General features: G+C 47.6%; 1 protein-coding gene across 1 annotated transcript in view; it reads left to right on the forward strand.

Annotated features, from left to right (window-relative positions):
* Positions 1-12,382, forward strand: part of BCL2L14 (BCL2 like 14) — a 36,054-nt gene that overhangs the window by 19,316 nt on the left and 4,356 nt on the right. Inside the window, exons 8-9 of the mRNA XM_032958035.2 lie at positions 7,659-7,768; positions 11,416-11,811. Coding sequence (XP_032813926.1) covers positions 7,659-7,768; positions 11,416-11,811 — 506 coding nt within the window. The remainder of the gene's footprint in view (positions 1-7,658; positions 7,769-11,415; positions 11,812-12,382) is intronic.

The following is a 12,382-nucleotide window of genomic DNA, read 5'->3' on the forward strand; positions in this document are numbered from 1 at the left end:
TGTGTGCGGTGTTGCGGTGTGTGTGTGTGTGGTGTGTGTGTGTGTGCGGTGTTGCTGTGTGTGTGTGTGTGTGCGGTGTTGCAGTGTGTGTGTGTGTGGTGTGTGTGTGTGTGTGCGGTGTTGCTGTGTGTGTGTGGTGTTGCTGTGTGTGTGTGTGTGTGTGCGCGGTGTTGCTGTGTGTGTGTGTGTGCGCGGTGTTGCTGTGTGTGTGTGTGTGCGCAGTGTTGCTGTGTGTGTGTGTGCGCGGTGTTACTGTGTGTGTGTGTGTGCGTGCACGGTGTTGCTGTGTGTGTGTGTGTGCGCGGTGTTGCTGTGTGTGTGTGGTGTTGCTGTGTGTGTGTATGGTGTTGTGTGTGTGTGTGTGCGCGGTGTGTTGCTGTGTGTGTGTGCGGTGTTGTGTGTGTGTGCGGTGTTGTGTGTGTGTGTGTGGTGTTGCTGTGTGTGTGTGTGGTGTTGCTGTGTGTGTGTGTGTGCGGTGTTGCTGTGTGTGTGCGTGGTGTTGCTGTGTGTGTGTGCGCGGTGTTGCTGTGTGTGTGTGTGTTGCTGTCTGTGTGTGTGTTGCTGTCTGTGTGTGCGCGGTGTTCCGGTGTTGCTGTCTGTGTGTGTGTTGCTGTGTGTGTGTGTTGCTGTCTGTGTGTGTTGCTGTGTGTGTGTGTGTTGCTGTGTGTGTGTGTGTGTGTTGCTGTCTGTGTGTGTGTTGCTGTGTGTGTGTGTGTTGCTGTGTGTGTGTGTGTTGCTGTCTGTGTGTGTGTTGCTGTGTGTGTGTGTGTTGCTGTGTGTGTGTTGCTGTCAGTGTGTGTTGCTGTGTGTGTGTGTTACTGTGTGTGTGTGTTGCTGTGTGTGTGTGTGTTGCTGTCTGTGTGTGTGTGTTGCTGTGTGTGTTGCTGTGTGTGTGTGTGTTGCTGTGTGTGTGTGTGTTGCTGTGTGTGTGTGTGTTGCTGTGTGTGTGTGTGTTGCTGTCTGTGTGTGTGTTGCTGTCTGTGTGTGTGTTGCTGTCTGTGTGTGTGTTGCTGTGTGTGTGTGTGTTGCTGTGTGTGTGTGTGTTGCTGTGTGTGTGTGTGTTGCTGTGTGTGTGTGTGTTGCTGTGTGTGTGTGTGTGTTGCTGTGTGTGTGTGTGTGTTGCTGTGTGTGTGTGCGTGCGGTGTTGCTGTGTGTGTGTGCGCGTGCAGTGTTGCTGTGTGTGTGTGTGTGGTGTTACTGTGTGTGTATGTGTGTGTGTGTTACTGTGTGTGTGTTACTGTGTGTGTGTTACTGTGTGTGTGTTACTGTGTGTGTGTGTGTGTTACTGTGTGTGTGTGTGTGTTACTGTGTGTGTGTGTGTGTGTTACTGTGTGTGTGTGTGTGTGTTACTGTGTGTGTGTGTTACTGTGTGTGTGTGTTACTGTGTGTGTGTGTGTGTTACTGTGTGTGTGTGTTACTGTGTGTGTGTGTTACTGTGTGTGTGTGCGCACGCGCGCATGTCCGTAAATGAGCGCGGCGCCCGCCAGCCGATTCGGTGTTGGGAGAGGAATTGTCACAACGCTTGCGGATCGCTCTCCAACGTACCAGTGTGCTGCAGCAAACGAAACAAATTCTTTGTGTTCGTTCACCTCATTTTGCCTCCCTCCGTCTCCTTCCACGTCACCTCTCATCCTCTTCATTTCCAATCTCCTCTCTGTCTCTGTCCCTCCTTCTCCCTGCGCCCAATCCCCGTGTGTGCTCCTTCCCCCTCCTTGCGTCACTCCACTGGAATCAATTTCCCCTGTACGTTGAGCAGCACCGCCCATAGACTCAGCACCGCCCATAGACTCAGCACCGCCCATAGACTCAGCACCGCCCATAGACTCAGCACTGCCCATAGACTCAGCACTGCCCATAGACTCAACACTGCCCATATACTTGATTCAAAACTTTTGTTATTGCAGGAATTAATCTTTGTTTTTTTTCTCGGTAAAGTCACGTATACATAAGAAATAATAAAATAACATAATAGCGTACAACGTTTTGGTTGCAACACAAGCAGCCATCATCAGCTACAGAAGAGCTAAATTTACGAGAGAGAGGAAACACATAACCCCAGATGTATATACAGAAACCCAAGTAGGGGGAACTAACACAGATACAACAGGGGACACAGAGAGAGAATCATACCAGACGAACAGGGTTTAGCAAAATTTGGAAACCATATAAAGCAACACATACGGTCGGTCAAAACACAATTAACGCATAGTCTGGTTGATTCCGCTATTTCAAAGATTGCTAAATTGCAAGTTAATTATGAAATTTTAAAATACAGACCGCCCATAGACTCAACACTGTCCAGAGACTCAACACTGTCCAGAGACTCAACACTGTCCAGAGACTCAACACTGCCCAGAGACTCAACACTTCACCATAGACTCAACACTGCTCATAGACTCAACACTGCCCATAGACTCAACACTGTCCAGAGAAAATTTTGATTTAAAGCTTTCGTGACTGCAGTAATTCATTTTCTTAGTTTTTTCGGTAAAGTCACGTTGAAGAGAAACAACAAAATAACAAAATATATATAAAACAATAAAAAATTCTCACGACGTTTCGACCATAACTCAAACGGTCATCATCACACACCAAAAAGTTAGACGTTAATAAAGTCGTAATTAATCGCAGTAACAGTTCTATTTCCGATGGTCTGAAATCCGTTTTAGCTAAAGGTCTAAACTTTGCAGTCACACCTAAACACATACCAGTTAATGATATAATTGCCCAAGTAGACGTTGCTCTCAGGGGCCTGGGTCACATCGCTGCAGACGTAGCAAGATCTGAAATCGCTGCAACCCTCAAAAACGCTAAGATGCCAGCTAGCAACCTCAGCAAAGATGAGCGTTTTGAATTATATAAATTAAAAAAGAGGAATGATATTGTAGTTCTCTCAGCTGACAAAGGCAATGCTACTGTCATCATGGATAAAATAGAATACAACAACAAAATTAAAGAATTACTCAACGATGGTAGTTATACAAAAATAAAAAGAGATCCCACCAACAGCCTCGTCACACAAACCAGCAAAATAATTTCTGATTCAACCGCATTAATTGATCAATCTAAACAGTTTTCGTTGAAACCTTCTGCTGCCAGGCCACCAAGATTATACGGCTTACCAAAAATACATAAAGTTGATACACCTCTTCGTCCCATAGTCTCTACTATCAGCTCCCCCACCTACAAACTAGCTCGTTTTTTGTTTGAAATCCTGCGTCCTTTCACTGGAAAGACCACCTCTGCGGTACAAAATTCTACTCACCTGGTATCAACAATCAAGGGTATTTCCCTGTCCCCAGACGACCTGCTTGTCAGTTTTGATGTAGTTTCCTTATTCACCAAGGTTCCTGTACCTGACACCATTGCAATCATTGAAGACTTGGTTCATCAAGGACTAAACACTGAGGTACCCCCCCTGGTGAGACACTGTTTAACCAATACATACTTCACTTGGAATGGAACTTTCTACAAACAAACTGAGGGCACCCCAATGGGCTCCCCCCTTTCTCCAGTTATAGCTAACATTTTCATGGAGAAATTTGAGACTGACGCCATCCAGACTGCCACTCTGCGCCCAACCTTATGGAAGAGGTACGTGGATGACACTTTTGTCATCTGGCCACATGGCCGGCCTGCTCTAGACCAATTCTTCGACCACATCAATTCCATACACCCAGCCATCAGATTTACCATGGAAGTCGAAATAGATGGCAAGATACCTTTTTTGGATGTCCTAATTAAAAAGAGACCTGATGGTTCAATGAGCCACTCTGTCTACAGGAAAGCTACCCATACGGATGCTTATCTGAAACCGGATTCCCACCACCATCCATCACAGAAGAATTCTCTCATCAAGACTCTGTATCATAGAGCCCAATGCATATCCGACCAGGAACACATAAGCAGTGAACTCAAGCACGTACACCAAGCTCTTAGGGCTAATGGTTACTCCGACTATACAATCCGCAAAGCTATCACTCAAACCATGAAGAAGAACCCTCTTGAGGAGCCTTTCAAAACCATCACTTTACCCTACATTGCTGGGATCACAAAAAAGATCTCCAAAATCTTGAATAAACACAAGATCCAGGTCCGTTTCAACACATTACATAAAATCCGTGATCTGGTTCCGTCTGTAAAAGATGTGATTCCGGACATACAATACCCTGGTGTCTACAAACTAAGTTGCCTCTGTGGTAGTAGTTACATTGGAGAAACCAAACGCCATGTCTCGGACCGCATTCGTGAACATAAAGCAGACCTTAAACACGGTAGGACCAACACCTCGGCCGTAGCAGATCATTGTTCTAATTCAGTAGGCTCACATGCCATTGACTTTTCCAAGACGGAGGTTCTTTGTAAGCCATCTGGCTTCCATGAGAGATTCGTTCATGAGGCTATCCACATATACAAGCACAGAGACAATTTCAACCGAGAAGATGGATTCTATCTTAGCAATCATTGGAAAGATTTGATAAATCATTTCAGTTCTTGATTGATTGTTCACGCTTACAGTGGCTTTCAGACAGCATACATTATAAAAAATTTCGTCTCCCCCCTCCTCTTTAAAAAAAAATAGATGGACTAGTCCTGGGCAAACTGCCAATCGCTGCGCGTGACGCCAACGTTTTTTTTTATAAATAAAAAAATGTGCCGTTTTAAAAATAAATTTATGCAAACCGACACACCTGATGATGACCGTTTGAGTTATGGTCGAAACGTCGTGAGAATTTTTTATTGTTTTATATATATTTTGTTATTTTGTTGTTTCTCTTCAACGTGACTTTACCGAAAAAAACTAAGAATACTGTCCAGAGACTTAACACTGCCCAGACTCAACACTGCACAATAGCCTCAACACTGCTCATAGACTCAAGACTGCAATATACTCAACATTGGCCATCGACTGAATACTGCCTATAGACTCAACACTGCCCAGAGACTCAACACTGCACCATAGACTCAACACTGCCCACAGACTCACACAGCCCAATGACTCAACACTGCCCATAGACTCAACACTGCACCATAGACTCAACACTGCCCACAGACTCACACAGCCCAATGACTCAACACTGCCCATAGACTCAACACTGCACCATAGACTCAACACTGCCCATAGACTCAACACTGCACCATAGACTCAACACTGCTCATAAACTCAACACTGCCCATAGACTCAAAACTGTCCAGAGACTCAACACTGCCCATAGACTCAACACTGCACCATAGACTCAAAACTGCTCATAGACTCAAGACTGCACTGTACTCAACACTGCCCATAGACTCAACACTGTCCATAGACTCAACACTACCCATAGACTCAACACTGTCCAGAGACTCAACACTGTCCAGAGACTCAACACTGCCCATAGACTCAACACTGCCCATAGACTCAACACTGCACCATAGACTCAACACTGCCCATAGACTCAACACTGCCCATAGACTCAACACTGTCCATAGACTCAACACTACCCATAGACTCAACACTGTCCAGAGACTCAACACTGTCCAGAGACTTAACACTGCCCAGAGACTCAACACTGCACCATAGACTCAACACTGCTCATAGACTCAACTGCCCATAGACTCACTGCCCATAGACTCAACACTGCCCATAGACTCAACACTGCACCAGAGACTCAACACTGCCCACAGACTCACACAGCCCATAGACTCAACACTGCCCATAGACTCAACACTGCCCATAGACTCAACACTGCCCATAGACTCAACACTGCCCATAGACTCAACACTGCCCATAGACTCAACACTGCCCATAGACTCAACACTGTCCATAGACTCAACTGCCCATAGACTCACTGCCCATAGACTCAACACTGCCCATAGACTCAACACTGCACCAGAGACTCAACACTGCCCACAGACTCACACAGCCCATAGACTCAACACTGCCCATAGACTCAACACTGCCCATAGACTCAACACTGCCCATAGACTCAACACTGCCCATAGACTCAACACTGCCCATAGACTCAACACTGCCCATAGACTCAACACTATCCATAGACTCAACACTGCACCATAGACTCAACACTGCCCATAGACTGAACACTGCCCATAGACTCAATACTGCCCATAGACTCAATACTGCCCATAGACTCAACACTACCCATAGACTTAACACTGCCCATTGCCTCAACATTGCCCATAGACTCAACACTGACCCATAGACTCAACACTATCCAGAGACTCAACACTGCCCAGAGACTCAACACTGCACCATACTCAACACTGCCTATAGACTCAACATCACCCATAGACTCAACACTGCTCATAGACTCAGCACTGCCCATAGACTGAACACTACCCATTGACTCAACACTGCCCCTGTACACGAAGCAGTCCCTCCCTAACCTCTTTTAGTTCCTCTTTGAAAGCCTCACCTCTTCTCTACTGCCCATTCTCATCCCTCCCCTCGCCCCTCCACTCCTTCCCGTCCCTCCCCTACCCTCCTGTAACCCATAAGTACCCTTCTAGCCTCAGCCCTTGCATGCCATCTAAATTATTCTTTTTTCATAAGGGTTTTTTAAATCTATGCCTTGAGTAAAGGCACTCTAAAAATATGAAAATACAAGACAAGACAATCTATTTGTCCGTGTCAGGTATGCAGGAGGTCAGGGGTTTGATCCCGACCGTGACGCCTACTGTATATTTGGAGTTTGCGTGTCTCTCTCTCTCTCTTTCATCATCATCACGGTGGCTAGGAGATGTTAACTACCTCACCCGGTATGCAGAAGGTCGTGGGTTTGATCCCGACCCTGACGTCTGCTGTATATTTGGAGTTTGCATGTCTCTCTCTCTCTCTTTCATCATCATCACGGTGGCTAGGAGATGTTAACTACCTCGCCCGGTATGCAGGAGGTCGTGGGTTTGATCTCGACCCTGACACCTGCTGTATATTTGGAGTTTGCATGTTCTCCTTGTTGCCGCGTGGGATTTTCTCCGGGTCCTCCGCGTTTTTCTCTCCACATTTAGAAATGTGCATTGAGATGATTTCGATTATTGTGATGCTACGAATGTCCAAATGATAAGCCACTTTGTGGAGCTATCATTTGTGGCCAGGTCTCTTTTGAACAATAAGTCAATACCCCAGTGGGCTTTGTCTGGCAGGATTGGGAATGGTTTAGTGTTTGTTTTTGTTTGGGTGATTTGTTAACCGTTCTTGTACTTTGCACTGTTATCGCGTTGTTGTGTGTTGTTTGTTGTTGTTGTAACGTTCTTACCCCTTGCCCCTACTGGACATCTGTGAACAATAAACTTCATAGCTTATCAGAGTCCTCCCCCAGTCTAAATAAATATTCAGATTCTGACATTGGCGTTGTACTCGCACGGCCATCTCGCCCCAACGCATCCGTTACGTTCGTGCTTTGCGTGTGCTTTGCGTGTGCGTTCGTGCTTTGCGTGTGCGTTTGTGTGCTTTGTGTGTGCTTTGCGTGTGCGTTTGTGTGCTTTGCGTGTGCATTCGTGTGCTTTGCGTGTGCTTTGCGTGTGCGTTCGTGTGCTTTGCGTGTGCGTTCGTGTGCGTTCGTGTGCTTTGCGTGTGCTTTGCGTGTGCGTTCGTGTGCTTTGCGTGTGCTTTGCGTGTGCTTTGCGTGTGCGTTCATCTTTTCGCGTGCGTCTTTGCGCAGGCTTGGCGGCGGCGGCGACGGCGAAAGAGACGGAGCTGCAAAACGAGACGGAGCTGATCGCGGAGCTCGTGACCCTGCTCGGATTAAGCGGCGACGCCCTCGAAAAGCAGGCACGCACGCAGATCCCTCGCACGTTCTCCCGCGGCACGAGTGTTCCAGCGCACACACGCGTGGCTCCCGCCGGTCGTCGTCGCTCTCAGCTCCTCAACTGCTCTGTCGTGCGCGGAGGGGCGGTTGTTATCGCCCACACCGTATTATGAATGCGATGTCGTGAGAAGTCGATCTGCACTCCGGCCCTCGATGACCATGACTGTGTGAGGATCACCGTGAAAACTCAACACCATCGAATGCCATGTAATGCGTAGAGTTTGGATTCAATTCTGTAAATTACGTCGCATTTAACAACAAATTCTATTGCAGCTACAAGAACGTGTGTATGCACATTGAACTTTCACACTGTACGAAAGAAATTCAACATGGATGCACGCGTTTCTATGTTCTGTGCTGATATCTTTCAGGAGCGGTTTCTGTGCGGCCCTCCATTCATCGGTGACCATCGAAATATAACTGAGAATATAGTGGCCGATTGACGGCAGTGAGCGATAGAGATGGGCATCCGTAGGGGCTGCCTGCCGATCAGTTGGTCACATCTGCTCGCATTTATTTTGTGGCGGCCTAAGTCAAGAAGAGCCCAAATGCAAGTCCTTCCGAAGCTGATAGTTTTTTTTTGCACAACACACACGCAGGCTGAGTGTTTTTTTTGCACGTGTTAGTCACGTGCTTTCATGGTTTTACAGCCTGCGCTCTTCTTCCGTCACAATGGGCTTTTACCGTCATCGTTTACACATTTGACCTACATATGGTGAACTTCTTTCGCACCGTGCTGATCGGAGGTGCGGGCGAAGGGCAACAAACTAAACGCCAAAAAGCAGTTCTGGAGAAACGAGTTCTCAACCTGTCGGATTTAAAAGTGCATAGCTCCGGTGGCTTCCTCATATTGGAAGGCAGGAGCGTTCCAGAGGGCCGCAGAAGCGCTTCTGGTAGCGCTGCACGATGCAGGTGACCGTCTTTGTTCGATGGCTTTAGCCAAAAGCCGCCACCGCTGCGAGGATGACGGAGTGTCGCGTGGTGATGGTGGTTTATGCTCGACCAGATTAGAAAGGTTCATTGGTGGCAAGTGCTTTTGTGTGTAATGAGTGCGACCATATGTAATGTTCTAGATTTAAAGCTTTCGTGACTGCTAGGATCCGTACTCTTTGGTTCTATTGGGTAAAGTCACGTAGGTAAAAAATAAAATAACAAAAATCACGACGTTTCGGCCACAATGTATTGGTTCGGGCCTTCTTTGTTTCATGGTTCATGTTTATGGAGAGCGACGGCCACAATTTAACATTTGAGGTGGTTGTTGAGCAAGTGAATTTTCCGCCGGAGTAGTGGAGTGTACCGCTGTGACATTGCCTCCTTCGTACGACATGATACATGATGAGGTCGTATTATATTCTGCCTCTTTATTTTTGTTACGTGTATTCTCCACAATGACGCTCGCGATTTACGTATTGTAATAGTGAACGTTTCGAACTCGTAAGCTGTAAATATGGACAATAGTAGGCCGTTGTTTTGGCGGTGCCTTAGCTCAAGTCCCAAAAGCTGACACGTACCCACATTATATTTATATTCATTATAATCGTATGCAAATCTTCATTATCATCGTATACAAAACTTCAAGACAGACAGCAGCACATGGTGCAGAGGATTGTGTAAATGTGAAGGGCGTTGGTGAAAAAAATGGGGCAATGAATGTGGGTAAACAGGAATGATTGGTCAGTGTTGGTAAACCAGTTTCTTAACCGAGCTCGGGTGGATACAGTGCAGGAATGCTTTATAAATATATAAAGGTGTGTATGTGTGTGCACCCAGGTGGGTGGGTTGGGGAGGTTGTGGAGCGGTTTTAGCGCGCTGTTACAAGCCCGCCAACCCTAGGTCAATCAATCGGTGCAGCGACTCAACATTTCCGACAATAACCGGCATGTGATGAGACCTTTTTAAATATGTAACCCAGAAAAAAACTTTGTAGAATCACACGCGAGGCAATTTCACGATTGTGCTGGCGAGCAAATTGGCAGGGAACGCAGCACCCAACAATCTCAACGACGGTGAAAGTCGCAGAATAAACATTGTCTAATTTAGCTTTGTTAACATCTCGCCACCGTGGCAAGATGTTAACTACCTCGCCTGGTATACAGGAGGTCGTGGGTAAGATCCCGACCCTGACGGCTGCTGTGTATTTGGAGTTTGCGTGTCTCTCTCTCATCATCATCATCATCACAGTGGCTAGGAGATGTTAACTACCTCACGAGGTATACAGGAGGTCGTGGATATGATCCCGACCCTGACGCCTGCTGCTGTATATTTGGAGTTTGCAGTGTCTCTCTCCCCGTGGTCGCGTGGAGTTTTCTCCAAGTCCTCCGTTTTTTTTCCCCTCCACATTTAGAATCGACATCACGCGTTTCGAGCATTTGGCTGCTATAGATTTACACTTGAGAAGCCACTTCGTTGAGCTATCATTTGTGATGGCCAGGTCGCTTCTGAAATAAGAGCTACATAGATCAGTGGGCCTTACCTGGTCAAATAAAAAACAGTTTAGTTTTATTAAACCTCCTTTCCATGGGCGTACGTAGGTTTTATGTGCTATGAAGTAGGGCCACAGCCTAAAACTTCGCCAGTTATACATCTCTTTTTTATTTTATTTTTAAGGCACGTCAAAGCCAAATCCAAAAGTAAAGCACATAAACCATAGAGCCGCATGAAAGGACGAATCGGTTTTCTTGTTCATTACGAATGATGGCTCAGTCACGCGTAAATACACGGGAGAAAAAAAAGACTGTGGTTATCTGCATAATGTGGTCGAGCGGAATTTCGGCGTTTGCTCGGTAGATGAGCGCACAGCAAAGACTCACTCGAGGAGAGCTGAAGACGGCACAGGAACGTCGTTACGCAAGACACCCTTGAAGGGTTTCAGGTTTCCGGTTTTTCCGAATTTATGCGTTATAAAGTCGCACTCGTTACACACAAAAGTGCTTGCCACAAATGAATCTCAATAACCTTGCTGATCTCGTCAAGGACCGTAAACAATCGCGCGACACTCCGGTTCATCCTCGCGGCAGCGGCTTTTGGCTAAGCCACCGAACAAAGACGGTCACGGCAGTCGCGCACCACTTTCAGATGCGCTTCTGCAGCCGTCTGGAACGCTCTTCCGATATTAGGGAGCCACTGGAGCTATGCATTTTTATATCCATATTTTAAAAGACGTTCCTTTAGAACCGAATTTTCTGTTCGGTTTGTTGGCCTTCGCCCGCACCTCCGAATTACCACGGTTGGCTACGTGCGGTGCGAAAGAAGTTCAACATGCATGCATGCAGATGAAAGCTGGTGATACAACCTCAGGAATTTGCCATGTATTTGTGCTGCCACTCAGAACGGAACACCCTCTCCTTTGTGCCCTCTTCACCCTCAATGCTTCACTCGGAATGCACTAATTTTATAGCCCATGAAACGAATGTACTCGGAGGGGGTGATATGGGAACAATATACGTACGTTGAAATTCCTTTGCAACGTACGTAGCCGACCGCGCTAATCGGAGGTGCGGGACAATGGGAGCGGGCGGCACTCAACTCCCATTGCGTTGGCAACATTTAAACCGTGACAATCGTAATAAAATCCCACTTCTCTCTTTCCCTACGACGACTACCGTTGCAGATCCAACAGGACGTGGACCTGCGCGGAATTTCCTACATCTTTTTCTGCAAATTCATCAACGCGTACATCACGGCCGAGACGCAGGACACCACCCCCAGCCCGGAGGCCTGTCGCCCAGTCCATGTTCGCGCCGCCGCCGCCGCCGCCACTCCCAACAAATTTCCCGCCGCGGACGTCGCCGATTCGAGCGTCGTCACCCCGGTGGTGGCCCAGCAGCCGACGCCCGGTAGCGACGCATCGGTGCGGCCGCCGGAGGTGTTGCAGATCGCCTTGGCGATGGACCTGACCAAGAGGATGGCTGGAATAAACCAGCGGGCGGTGACGAGGATCATGGGCTTTGGAGCTCAGTACCTGGAGGAGAGGTTTTCGCCGTGGATTATGAAGCAGGGCGGCTGGGTGAGCCATGTGCACGCACGCACGCACGCGCACACTCGAGTACGACCAACGTCTAGAAAGTATTTATCGATGTCAATTATTGAGACGCCCCCTCCACCGCCCCCCCCACACCCCCCCACGGCACGTGCAGGGTGGCCCAAAAGTCAGGACAGCCGTAAAGATCCGGCGTATATCCACCGTGTAGCCTTAACAGGATGCTGGAGCAAGTGCTGTTAGCGATCAAGGGGGGTGGGTGGCCAACACCACGCCCGACCGCCTTTATCTCCCCAGTGGCAATGTTCACACATTGCACCAGGTGCTCATTTGAGGGTGAGTCGACCTAGGGGAGGGCCAGGGCCGGTTTAAGTAATCGTCACTGGTGTTGGTCGTGAGCAGGAATCAAACTCGGGCATCTGCCTCGCACCTTCTTGAATTGCTTAACCCGATTCCCAAAAATATAACTGGAACATTATTCTTCACATCTCGCCCAACTCCAATAGCATTGGGCAAAGTGAATAGCAAATTTAATACAAGAAAATTACATTTTCAGGGATGAGGATTTTTTTTATTGTTTGTAGGGCAATGCCGTGCC

Source organism: Petromyzon marinus, chromosome 21, assembly GCF_048934315.1.
Source record: "Petromyzon marinus isolate PM22_M1 ecotype Great Lakes invasive population chromosome 21, UKy_Petmar_22M1.pri1.0, whole genome shotgun sequence".
Taxonomy (NCBI): Eukaryota; Metazoa; Chordata; class Hyperoartia; order Petromyzontiformes; family Petromyzontidae; genus Petromyzon; species Petromyzon marinus.